Source organism: Lolium perenne, chromosome 7 (genome assembly GCF_019359855.2).
Source record: "Lolium perenne isolate Kyuss_39 chromosome 7, Kyuss_2.0, whole genome shotgun sequence".
In the NCBI taxonomy this organism is placed as follows: domain Eukaryota; kingdom Viridiplantae; phylum Streptophyta; class Magnoliopsida; order Poales; family Poaceae; genus Lolium; species Lolium perenne.
The window spans coordinates 18,720,074-18,733,991 of NC_067250.2; the positions used below are offsets into that span (position 1 = coordinate 18,720,074).

A 13,918-nucleotide genomic window follows, 5' to 3' on the forward strand; every position below is an offset into this window, starting at 1 on the left:
TAATTGGGCCCGCATGGCAGCGAGAAAAGACTTGTCGCAAATTTTTGACTAGCAATCGTGGCTATCGTCAGCAACAACGTCATCTTGGCAGAAGAAAAAATTCGACTCCACAGCTTCATAAAAGGCGACACGGAAAAATAATGCTGAGCCTTTGATAAAATACAAGTTTTTTGATCAAATGCTCGGGGGCTACTTTGGAAAAAAGGAAAAGATCCAGAAGGACAAGATGGAAATGGCGTGAGCCTATGACCAAATACAAATATTTGTTCATAGCCTCGGGGGCTACTCCCATCGGGAGCGCTGTTCGCGCACCCGAGAAATTATAAAACTTCGGGAAATGAAAGAAAATATAGCGGCATAAGGCGTGGAGCCTACACCCAAGTATAAGTCCTTGGCTGTAGCCTCGGGGGCTACTCCCATCGGGAACGCTGCTCGCGTGCCCGATGAAATTATAAAAAAGAATGAAAGAAAGAGAAAAAGAAAGATAGAAGAGCAAAAGAGTATATTTCGAGTTATAATTAACTCTACATATACTCCCATCGGGAGGGCAATATAAGTCATCTTTGACTCGATAAAATGTGCTATTCCAACAGCCGAAAAAGCACTCGACAATATATTCTCAGAACGCCAAAGTTGCGATCAATTTCTGAATGCCGCAAATTTGCGAAGATAAGACCCCAGATCCGTTCTGCTGGGCGTGGCATCGCCGAAGACTGCGCTCTGCTACTTTTATCCGTATCAACAGATACGAAGAAAAATCCTAACGGACGCGTTAGGTACCCGATAAATTTTACTGGGACTCGACAGAATGGTAAGACCTTAAGCGTCACCTGTCGAAGTTTACACCGGTATCCCGAGGTCATGTCCAGGGACGTGATCTTGAAGTAGGTTTTTGCGGATTGCCACTAGAGCAGTTAACTAGTACCTGATCCGTCAGATGAACTAGCCCCAACTACCATTATCCCTGTACAATATAGGTGTTTATGAGAAGAAGTATAGAAAAGTCGAAGCTGTCGATTAAAAATAAACAGTGGAGATTTTCCTTGACCCTACGATTCAAGCAAAATCTCGGGGGCTACTGACATAGGCATCCCAAATGGGCCTGCCGAAGATAGTACCCGGGGTTTACTGAAGGCCCACTACCCGAAGAATAAGAAGATTCGGAAGCCCAAGATAGTATTAAGGAAAGTTAGAGTTGTAATAGAAAGTCTTATTTGTAATCTTGCGGGATGAGTTAGAAACCTTCCCGGACTTTGTAACTTGTACAGCACGAATCCCTCGGTTCCTCTTCCTATATAAGGTGGAGTCGAGGGACGCAGAGATCATCGAATCATTGTTTACAAACCCTAGTTTTCATAATCGTCGAGTACTTTTCGGCTGAAACCTTCGAGATCTACTTACCCTCTACTTCCAACTAAACCCTAGCCTACAATCCATAGGCATTGACAAGTTAATACCTTGTCATCGGGTGATCTGCTCGACTGAACGTAATGTTCTGAGAGGACCATTCGACGTACTCGGGTATGTTTGCCATGATGCTTTCTGCCAAGTTGATCTCTCGGGTGAGTTTCTTCATCTCTCTTTTCGAGACACCTGTCATATGGATCATGCTCATCTGCCCTCGTGGTGGTGGAAATGCCTCGTTGGGTTGATGAGGTTGAGCTTGCTGGACCTGATGTTGTGGTGGGGGTGGCGGTGGTGGTGGTAGCTGTTGCTGGCCCACTTTCTTGGATGAGTTTATGCATATCGATGAACTGCCGACAGTCCCTGAGCAGGTGGCTAGACTTTATTTTACCATCCTTGGAATCGGTATATGAATGCAGGTAGCATGGGGCGTTGATCTGCTCGGCGTAGGGCAGTTCGGGTGCTCTCTGTTGTCGTGGTTTATAGTTGCCACGGTTCCCAGAGCTGCCCCGATTACCGTCCTGTCGATCGTCTCGCCTGTCATCATACCGATCGCCCTGCCGATCAGAGTAGCCTGCGGCCACCAAGTTGTTGTCATCGTAATTGCGGTTCTTTCTTCTCTTGTTGCGATCCCTACGGCCACCCGAATCGTGTTTCGGCTGGTCATCTTCTTCGTCGTCGCTGCGTTGTCGTGGCCTTCGAACGTTGTCTTCGCCATCGGCCCAGCTGTTGGCGATTTCCATTAACCTGGTTATGGTTTTCGGCTTTTTGCGCCCAAGTTCCTCTATGTAGCTTTCTCGCTGAACGCCGTCGCCGAAAGCGTCGATTGCTCTATCGACAGATACGTCTTCGGCGGCGTTCAGGAGTTTTGTAAATCTCCCGATGTATGAACGCATCGATTCCTTCTGCTTCTGGTGGCAATTCCGCAGCTCTTCGATCCCGACGGGCCTCTTGTATGTTGCTTGGAAGTTGGCGACGAAGGCATCTACTAGGTCATCCCATGATTTAACAGAACCTTTCGGCAGCCCCCTTAGCCAGGCCCGTGCTGAATCCTTCAAGTAAAGCTGTAAACATTGCATTGCTGCTATCTGGTTTCCTTTGTGCAGGATCACAGTCTGCAGGTAATCGTCTATCCAGGATCTTGGTTCTTGCTGCCCATCGTACTTGGCGGCATCAGTAGGGGTAGGTTTGAATTTTTTGGGCGGCATCGTTTCGCGGATCTTGTAACTTAGACAGTCGGCTCCCCTGAGCTCGCCGTCGTACTCCTGATCTTCATCCGAAGAATTGCTGTCGTCGTCCTTCCTAGCGGCGCGTCGCCGCCTTGCTTTGTCGATCCTGCTCTGGGTGATTTCGTCTCGGGCATCTCTCGCATGATGTTTTGACCCACTGCCTTGGATGGTGGTCCTTTCTTTTGGCGGGGTTAGGTTGTTCCCTAATATTGCGAGACTTTCCAGGGCACCTCGATGAGCTTGAGCCATGGATCCTTCGGGGCGTTGATTGATGAGGTATGCGGCGAGGTTGGCCGTTGCTCCAGCAACGGTTTTCGGCCGTGGCATGCCGGCGGTATCCATAGTCATAAAGGATTTGGTGAGATTCGACGTTATTTCTCTGGCGTCATCTTCTGAGAGTCTGGATAGTCTTGACCGGTTCTTGCCTGTTCCGTGAGTGTTTCGGGAGGCGCTCCCTTGCGAGCCCCTTCGCCGTTCGCTTGATCGATCCGCCGCAGATAGGCGTCTTTCGAGGGTGGCTTGCTCTTTCGACAGGTGCTCCCAGTTTTTCTCTAGTATGGAACGGTAAGCATTGAGGGTTCCAACTGAAGTTCCTGCGAGGAGCGGCGTGTTGTTGAGTACTGCTGCCCTTGCTGCCGCCCACTCCTCATCCGCGATGGTGTAATCGCTGTCGCGGTTGCTGGCGCTGTTTTCAAAACTTGCCCTCCTACTGGAACGGGGGGTATGGTCCTCGCCTCCTCTGCGCCTTGCGTTTCCCGTGTTATTGGCGACATAAACCTGAGGGTGTGCCGTTCTTCGGGTGGTTCCCTGGACGATGCTGTCGATACTGTCCTCTCCCGATGAATACTGGGCGTTGCAGATGAACGGCGTGTCGCTTGATCCTAGCCCGTGCCTGGTGTCGCAGTTCATGCAGTAGTACGAAGTTAGTTTCGAGGATGAGGAGTCATCCGACCCTACCGACATGGAGGACACCGAACGGGGAGCTGAGGGCACGGGTGAACACGTCGATCCCGTCAGTCCAGCCGACAGATCGAGTGACGCGCTTGAGCCCGTTGATCTGGAAGTGGGGAATTCCAGCAATCGAAGGATTCCCTCTGCGTTGACGTTGTAGTGGACGCTGCCGAAGGTCATCTCTGTGTTCCCTTGTAGATCTGAGAAGTTCGAGCGGGAGGAATCGCTGTGTGGAGTAAACTCGTAGGAGCCGAATCGAATCGGGCTTCCCAGGGTTGGTGACGACGGTGTTGACGAAGCTGCTGATGAAGCTGCCGGCGAAGCCGCCGGCGTCATGATCGGATCTGCCGATGCCCTGCCTTGTGCCGACAGGGTCCCCACAGACGGCGCCAATTGTCGAGGGTACTCCTCGCCAATGCCCTCCGATAGGGGCTTAGGGTTGATGGAATCCTGTAGGCTGACACGAGACATCGGTTCACAGACAAGCGGGGAGAGCGATTTACCCAGGTTCGGGGCCCTCGATGAGGTAAAACCCTTACGTCCTGCCTGTCTGTTCTTTGATTATGAAGACAATGGGTTACAATGGGGTGCCGAATAGTTCGGCAGAGATCTAGTCGAGATTACTGTTGCTAGGGTTACCTAGCTCTAAGCTTTTCCTGGCTAAGGTTGCTAAGATTGTTCGTGTGTCCCTCGGCAGCCCCTCTCCTGGCCTTTATATAGGAGGCCAGGTCTCAAGGGTCCTAACCGAGTACGACTAGGTTTACAGTAGTTTAGATCCAATCTTTCCTTGTTTGTTTGCTTCCTTGTCTTGCCCTTCAAGGAATCTTCTGGTGCGCCGACCTAGTGGCCCATCTCGCCTTCAGGTATCTTCATGGGCCTCCAATTAGCCAATACAGGATAGGGTAATGTGGGTTACCCGAAGGGTAGTGCCCACGTCAGGCGGTCTTTGGCCCGGGTGAAAACCCTGCTCGGTTCTTCCGTTGCGGACCACGGTGACACCTGTGGGTGCCATCTCCCTCCTTGGAGGCGTGGTTTTGGGTCCTGACCGTTTCTACCCTCGACGCCAGGGGAAACCCTAGGTCTGACTTGTCGGACCGGGTAGCGGCGGCGCAGCAACATCGTCCCCTTCTTGAAGGCGCTGTTTTGGCTGCGAGGGATGGCTCTCGGTGATGGTAGCCTCGCCGGTGTATGCTACTGCTCAAGGTGTGAGTCTCTGGAGCGCAATGTACACCATCGCCAACACGCTTGTCGACCCATTCCCAAGTTTGGCCACACCCTGCCAATCGCGCGCTTCTTCTTCTAGGCGTATGATGTGGTACGTTGGTCTGGGCAGCTTGGGAAGTTGGTCGTGTTGTTGGAGTTGGCTGTGACGTGGTTTGGAGACTATGTGCCCCGTCGCCTCGCCATTCTTGGGTTGAGGTTGGGCAAGATGTGCTTGACGTCGGTGTTGTAGGAGTGTGTTGTAAGCCAAAAGGCATGTGTGGTGTTGTTGCCATTCTTGGCGTTTCTTGTCAGCTTAATACAATAACGCGCACGCTTTTTTCGATAAAGGGAATATATTAATATCAGAAGATACCAATTACACCCAGCCTCTGCAACAACGCAATGTTCTAATAACATTACGGATGCACACAGCCAAAAAAGAGGAAAAGAAAACTAAGAAATAAAAGTCCCGCTACAGTATCCCAACCCTAGCAACAGTAATACATCCACCACCGAGACAACACCTGTAATTCAGACTCTTCAAAAGCAACGCCTCCAAGAAGGGAACAGTGCACCAGCGCTGTCGTCGCCCGATCAAAGATCTTAGGTTTTCACCCTGAAGATGGTCTCCAGTCCCAAAACAATGTCTTCAACAAGAATATTGCCAGGCACAACCAGTTAAGGCCAGACCTTGGGTTTTCACCCTGAAAGGTAAGATCCCGACTTCACATGTGTTGCCGCCCCCACTTTCATACCACTGTTGCGAAGTCCGGAACACCAAGCAAACCCGTCAACAGTGCAAAGACTTGAACCTCCATTAGCTAGTCCTCCAAATCCGGCCTTCATGATATTCTCTTCTTCTGACTTCACCATGGATCAGCTGTCACTTGGTGTCAACACAGAAAAGAACTTCGCGCAGCACCCTCCAAAACCAAACGGTCGGAATAAAAGCATGGGCGCGCACGACCGAATATCACCGATCCAGCAAACTCTAGGCAATAGAAGCACTGTTACATTCGCCGGCGGCGCCTTCCGGAACTCAACACTCCGGCCAGATCATGAAGAGCAGGCCTCCGGCAGGTCTTCATCTGTTGCGGGTTCTCGATTTTTTTTTTATTCCACATGATTGGCAAACGTCATCTAGGGATTAGTTCCCCCGACATCACTTTAGGCGTTCTGTGATAGCCTTTTCGTTTTTATCACCTTTTAATTTTATTTTCCCCGTTTGTCGGATTTGTGCAGCTATGTGCCGGAGAGGGCGGATGTAAGCCCTTTTAAAATGTATCTTTGCTATACAAATTTTCGAGTAATAAAGCAAAAAAAGCTAGAGTGATCTAGACGGCATCCGATGAGGAGCGGCCTCCTGCGACGGCATTCGACGAGGGGCGGCCTCTTGCGACGGCATCCGACGAGGGGTAGCCTCCTGCGACGGCATCCGAGGGGCGGCCTCCTGTGACGGCATCCGACGAGGGGCGGCCTCCTGCGACGGCATCCAACGAGGGGCGGCCTCCTGCGACGGCATCCGTCGAGCGGCGGCCTCCTGCGACGGCATCCAACGAGCGGCGGCCTCCTGCGACGGCATCCGACGAGGGGCGGCCTCCTGCGACGGCATCCGACGAGGGGTGGCCTCCTGCGACGGCATCCGAGGGGCGGCCACCTGTGACGGCATCCGATGAGGGGCGGCCTCCTGTGATGGCATCCGATGAGGGGCGGCTTCGTGCGACGGCATCCAACAAGGGGCGGCCTCCTGCGACGGCATCCAACGAGGGGTAGCCTCCTGCGACGGCATGCAAGGGGCGGCCTCCTGCGACGGCATCCGACGAGGGGCGGCCTCCTGCGATGGCATCCGACGAGGGGCGGCCTGCGCACCATGGTGCTGCTGTGGTGGCAGTCCGGGCGGCGGTGGCGGTGCGGACTGCTCCATGCCGATGCGGCGCAAGGCCTCCGCCAGGCCAGGGCTAGCCAACGACGCCCGAGGCGTGGCCTGTACCTCGTGCGATGGCACCCGACGATGCACGGCCTGCGCAACCTGGTGCTGCTGTGGTGGCGGCGCGGTGATGGCCGCCTCCCTACCCATCTAAGATTATCAGATCATAGTATGCACGTCAGTACTATGGTATAATACGTGATCTGTATGGGAGTAAGGAAGCACAGTGTACCGAGCCTGTTCCTCTACTGTTGGCGTGGCGAGCACGAAGGCGATCGGCTACCCGCTCCGCGAGGTGGAGGTCCGTGAGGCAGTTGGTGATCCTCCGGTCGACGTCCTGGAACCTCGTGGCAGTCCTGCCGCTGCAGAGGATGGAGATCAACCAGCAGCGGTGGCAGGACTCGACGAGCTCGAGCGCCTCGCTAAGGGCGGCATGTAGCCTGTCCAGCGGATCCTTCCTTATCCGCGCCGTGTCTGTGAGGGGCCCCGGCGGTGGAGCCGCCGTGGGAGCGCCACCGCCGGCCGCATGCAGAGTGGCGTCACGGTCTGCGCGGAGGATTTCGCTGATGACGCCTGCGCGTTCGGCAAGCTCCAGGCACTTGTCCTTGTTCTGGCGGGCCGTCTCCGCCGCCATCACGATTTTCTGCGCCACAGTCAGGATCATGCTTACTACCTCCATGGTTGACCTTGAACAACTTACTGTACCAGTTGTGAGTCCCACGCCACTTATGTAGAGCGCCGGCCATCTGGTGCCACGGGGTCGAGCGAGTCAGAGTGGTTCAAATCGTGTGAACCAGCCTTTCACTCGAAGGCTACGGCTCACCCACTGGGCAATAACCTCGAGAAACAATTGACTAGGACTGGCGTTAAAAAACCTTGTTAATGACCCACTTGCGTTATTTCGTCAATTGTTTCGACGACTAGGCTACGACATGACTCATGAGGTAGGTATTCAGGTACCTTCCTACTCAATCAACGGAAAATCCACAGCTTAGCTCTTTATTAGCCAACGTTCACACTGTCAACATGGTATATGCTCCGCGGGAATCAAGGTGCTCAAGCTGAGGTCACGTAGAAGTATATACGATACTTTACCAGTTTGAGTATATATGTTCATACACTATATCTAAGCTATTCTAAACCAAATTTGGTGAAAAAAATGCAATTGAAACCATAGTTTGCACTATATATTCGAAATACATGCATATGTATACGTTATGTATCAATTATATGAACATCTTAAATCCACGTCAATACCATCAATTTCATCATAAATATATACATTAGATATAAATATTTTTCTATACAAACTTAGTCAAACTTGGTGAGGCTTGATTTTCGCGGAAACCAACGTACACTAAGGAGAGTGTACGCAGAGGCGCCACATGCCGCGTTTCTCCATGCCGCCGCGTGCGTGTCCGTGTGATTCGCTAGGAACCGTGCATCTAACTCCTCTCTTTCCATCTTATCCTCCTTACCACCTTATCTTTCCAGCCCTAAAACACCGCACCCTTTCTCTCTCGGCCCACTGTCTGTCTTCTGAAACTCAAACACTGCACCCTTTTCTGGTATTTTTGGATTAAATGAGTGCTGAAAATAGTTTTTGTTTTTTGTTTTTGTGTTTTTGTATAAATGCAAGTAAAAGGTGTTTTTATGATAGAAAACGGACCAAGGTTCATAGTTTCACTTGCCTACTCTCTCATAAACATGGTGAAATAAAAATAGCTTCAAAGAAGGCATAATATTGATGTAAGTTTATAAAGTATTTGATAAGTATTCATATGAAATCACATCATATGGTTGAGATGATGCAACATCCCACTAATACCCCTCTAGTAGGGAACCCTCCACAAACTAGATATAAGATAAATAGAGTATCTCCTTTTCTTTTATGATATGATGTTGATTGTTAAATATACTACCTTTCAAAAGATATACGAATCACCTAAGTTTGTCACTAGGAAATTATAGTACATGCATTCATTTATCCTTACTGAGGTAACAACAACAGAAAAGTAAAAAACCATAGTAGGACCCCAACTTCCTAGTTCCTATCACTATTCAGTTCCATACTACCATGTTACTCCAACTAATACATATATTCTCTCTTTCATGCCCTATTATACTAGTTGAATCAGATCAAGTAATCAAGAACAGATACATAATATACATCTACTTATACATCAAACACAGTTCGAAAATTGCTATCTCAACTACTCATCTCATCAAAATAACTTCAAAGAAGTTCAACCTGGGAATACAAATAGATGGCCATAACCATGTTAGGCAGCTCATATGACACTAGAACACTGATAGCATGAGAAAGAGACAGAACAAGATACTTCCACAAACCCATAATCCAGGGGCGGACTACTCCCTCTTCATCTTGGTAATGAATGAGATGTTGTTGCACATGTTGGAGATGTGATCCAGCAACATTGGAGGGTGTTCCTCGTCCAATCTTCGCATGATCTCCTTTGTTTCGTGTTTCCGCCTCCGTGATGCGTCGTACTACGAGATCGCGATATCAAGGTAGTATATATAGACGTTTTCAGGTCAAGATGATTCGAGGAGCGTAAGGATCAATGGCAACAGAGCTTCGAGGGGGATATGGCCGGGCCCCACTCACGCGGATAGGGTATCAGGCCATGTGGTGGGCCCCATCTTAGGCTTCCCTCAGGTCCAGGTGAGGTCTAGGTTCTCCAGCCTTCTTCTTCCATAAAAGAACTTGCCTAGAAAAAAATCTCAGGTCAAGTTGAGTTTGCGAAGGTTTTTATAAGTTACAAATATGCAAAACAAGATTTTCTTGGTGTAAAGTTATAGTACAAATAAAAGGGGTCTTTTAGTAAAATCCCCAAAATCATTCTAGAACATAATTATAACCACTTATATGAATCAATTATGATGGAATATGCATGACACAATAAACTAAAAAGATGATAGATGCTTCTACATGCATCAGACCCCGCTGGGTGCCTCCGGTTGTTGCGTCGCTGATGTTACGTGAGGCTATAGCCTGAGGGCTGCTGGAGCCGCCATGTCGTAAGAGATCAGGGCACATTAAGTCACCTCCGAGGACAATGCTGGGGCAGATGGATGCCCCACACCCTAGGTGCTACCTCAAGCTGCATTGAGGTCGATGGTAGCCGCCGCATGCCGGGAGATGCCATGACATCGTGGGCCACAACCGCCTTGAGGGTGGGGATGCCATGGAGGGGTGGCAGTGCTCATGGTGACGATGCACTTGGGCATAGGAGAAGCTGATCGACATGGCAACAACGTCGACGAGGTGGCAGACACACATAGAAGGAAACGCCGTGTCACTGCAGTCTACCTCACCACCTCTACTACCGTCGTGCTGGGCTATCCTGCTAGAGAACGTGAGTCTGCCTATGTTGGTAATTGTTTGTTGATAACTCACAATGTGGTAACTCTAGCTAATTAGTTCTAGAATTCTAGATAATAAATTTGACAATTGGGGTAATTATGTTGGTAATTGTCTATTCAAAGAACATGGTAATTGTTACTTAGATATTTTTAGCTTGCCACTATGGCTAATTTATCTGGTAGTTATGGCTAATTAATACTCCCTCCGTTCCTTGATCTAAGGTGTATGATTTTTCCGAAAAAGCTCTAAAATATAAGGTGTATTGGGTAGAATCACTCACTTGGATATTTTTTTTACGGAATCGATTTCATTTTCTTAGCTCATGCAAACTCCTATATTTTCTCAAAGCAATAACTCAAGGATAATCTTGCCCAAAATTCGTGTAACTTGCCCTCAATGTGCATTTCTTAATTTCTGTGCCAAAAACTATACACCCTATATCTAGAAATGGAGGGAGTATGATAATTGTTTTTCAAAGCACATAGATAACTTGATAACTTTGTGTAGTTAATCCGTCGTTTGCTAGCCAATGGATAATTTGGTGAGTGCTTTATAAACAACATGTTAGTTGTTTCACAGATAACTTGATAATGTGACTAATTAATTCACAATCGCTTCTTATAAACAACATAATTATGTGCTACTAGGATAACCTAGTCACCATTCATAGCATGGTGGTGAGTAGTGACAACGACCAATTATTTCGACAACAACTGAGTAAACTCTTACTAAAGTAACCTAAAAGTTTTTTTTTTTGCATTTGTGCAGGGAACAATGTCCCCTGGGTGAGGAAATTCAAAGTCTAGAAAATCTGGAATCTCTAATGATCTCCTAGAATGACGCTAAGATGGGACATATGTCATGCTTTAATATAGAGCCATTTTTTAACTATAGGACTTTGGTAGCTATCCACTTTTGCTTTGTTTCTAGTGTAACTTTTTGTTGTAGTGCCTAATATAGTAGGCGTTTGAGATATCCATGATGCTACGAAATGGTCATTGAATATCACATATGTATTCATATAGATTCCGACTTTTCTTGTACTCCCTCCGATTCATATTAATTGACTTCAATACGGATGTATCTAGAACTAAAATGTGTCTAGATAAATCCATATTAGAGTCAATTAATATGAACCAGAGGGAGTAGCTTGTACTGTGACGTTTTAATGCATGCAACTGTGAGCCTTACAGTCCCGCACGATTTGACTAATATGTGACGTGCCTGGTAGCACTGTCCTTTATTTACTATGCTCGATTTCTGTCTTTCAGTAACTTAGGGAGGCACACACCATGGCCATGTATAAGATGCTAAGTGAGGTTTAGAAAAATAAACCAAACCTTTTATTAAGCACCAAGCTTATTTGTATATGAGATGTACCCAATTAGTCATCTATCATCTATCACCCTCAGAAAAAGTTAGACATCTAACTAGTATAAATAAGCATCAATGCTTAAAAACCAGTTTATTTCTCTAAGTATCTCTCTAAGAATCTTGCATTGTACATGCCATATGATAGATGATTATGCTTATCTCGCAAACTGGAAACTTTTGTGTGCTCTCGTGGGATGTCTAACAACTTAGAAACGGTAGAATGGATTAAATCTTATTAGCATTACAATATACAACTACTGACTAAATCTGACACACATAGATCATCACAAGAAATTTACAAGTAAACAATACAGTATTTCATAAACATACAAATAATCCTTTGGAGGGCCATAGAAATTACAAACAATATACAATCTCTTGGTCTACATCATCAAAGAACTTGCAGATTTTGCAGGTCCCAAAAGCGATTGGTCTCTACAAGCACTCTGTTAGTCTGCACAATCCTAAAATACAGATCAACTATTGTATAATTTTCAATGTCAAGTTTAAGCTGATGGAAATGGCTTATACACTTCGGCGCCCTCACTCAGTGACTCAAGATTCAGATACGTAGACACTGCGGGAGCCATAACAATTTTAGAAGAAATTGCAAAAGTCAAGAGTCAAACTCGAGGCTTTATGTTCTGATACTCCCTCTATCCCAAAATGTAAGGCATCTAAGGATTAGTCAAAAAAAGGATTAGTCAAAAGTCAAACTTTACTAACTTTGACCAAATGTTTAGAAAAAATATATTTACATCTACAATATCGAATGGACATATTAAGAAAATATACTATATGATTAATCTATTCATGTTGATTTAATACTGTAAATGATTATTTTTGTGTATAAACTTGGTCAAACTTAAAAAAACATTAACTTTTGATTAATCCTTAGACGCTTTACATTTTGGGATGAAGGGAGTACCACGATAAGCTTCGTGCAGTGCAAATGTCCGAAAAAGGATAATCCAGTTATACCATTCAACAATCACATGCACATTTCCGTTAAAATGGAAAAAAGAAAACATGGCATCCAGCTTAACACCATAATCAGCCAAGACCAGAGTCAGCAGACAATAGGATGTTTTGTTGGGAAATTATTTGTTGCAGGAAACCATGATCACCCGTACCTCCGATCCATGCCAGCTCGCCTCGGTGCCGGTGAGATCGATCGCCGCCACGACGTACCGCCTTGTATCGGCAGCTAGGTTGATTTGATCACATCGCGAAGTAGCCATAGCCCTTGAGCAAGGACTGCACATCCTGACCCTGCTGCTGCGACGACGCCGACTGCGCAAGGTAGCCCTGCAGCATGGCCTGCGCGTCCTTGCCCCGCTGCGCCGACTGCGCATGGTACTCCTGCAGGGAGGCCTGCGCCTCCTTACCCAGCTGCTCGCGCTGCGCATGGTACACCTGCAGGAAGGCCTGCGCCTCCTTGCCGCGCTGCGCTGACTGCGCATGGTACTCCTGCAGGAAGGCCTGCGCCTCCTTGCCACGCTGCGCCGACTGCGCATGGTAGTCCTGCAGGAAGTCCTGCGCGTCCTTACCCCGCTGCGCCGACTGCGATAGGTAGGCCTGCAGAACATCATTGCCCTGCTGCGCCGGCGGCGGCGGTGGCGCGGACTGCGGTAGGTAGGCCTGCAGCAAGGACTGCTGCGCCTGCTGCAGGTACTGGTCATAGAAGCTCACCGGAGGTGGCGCGGACTGCGCTTGGGCTTGGTAGCCCTGTGGCAAGGACGGCCCATCCTTACCCTGATGCTGCTGCTGCGGCGGCGGCGGTTCGTGCACCGGCGCGGCTTCTTCCTTGGCGCGGTGGTCACGACGGCCAGCTGCTATCTGCTCCGCGAGGCCGAGATCCACGATGCAGGCGGTGATCCTGGTCTCGACGTCCTGGAACCTCGCGGCCGTCCTGCCGCTGGTGATCAGCTTGGGGATCCCCAAGCCACCAGAGCGGCGCTGGGACTCGACGAGCTCAAGCGCGTCGTCTAGGGCGGCCTTTAGCCTCTCCAGCGCGGCCCTGCTAACGCCGCCGGCGATCCTGCTGGTGGTGGAGCCGCGGTCCTCCCGGAGGATGTCGCCGACGGTGCGCGCGCGGTCGCCGAGGTCCAGGCACCGTTTCCTGTTCTGGCGGGCCGTCTCCGCCGCCTTCACGATCTCCTGCACCACCTTCACGATCGTGCCCACTGCCTCCATGACACAGCCAGCCAAGCACGAATGCAAGACGAGATCGATCGAGGATTCCGGTAGGAGAGGGTGTATAGTTAATTGGAGAATGTATAGCTAACCATGTTCTTGAAGGAAATGCGCCAGAGTGGTTGAACGCATTTGCTCCTTCTGGCGGGTGATCGTGGTGGCCAAATTAGCATATATTTCCTCGAGAAACACTTGACTTTGGCTGGATTATTGTGATTAAATGATCAACTTGCGTTTAGGGGAGTG

At 48.8% G+C, this 13,918-nt stretch overlaps 1 protein-coding gene across 1 annotated transcript; it reads right to left on the minus strand.

The window, feature by feature from the left end:
- Positions 1-12,423: 12,423 nt before the first annotated feature.
- Positions 12,424-13,781, minus strand: LOC127313680 (uncharacterized). Its single transcript, XM_051344158.2, has one exon. The coding sequence runs from the start codon at positions 13,670-13,672 to the stop codon at positions 12,698-12,700; it is 975 nt and encodes a 324-aa protein (XP_051200118.1). The 5' UTR covers positions 13,673-13,781; the 3' UTR covers positions 12,424-12,697.
- Between the last annotated feature and the right edge of the window lie 137 nt (positions 13,782-13,918).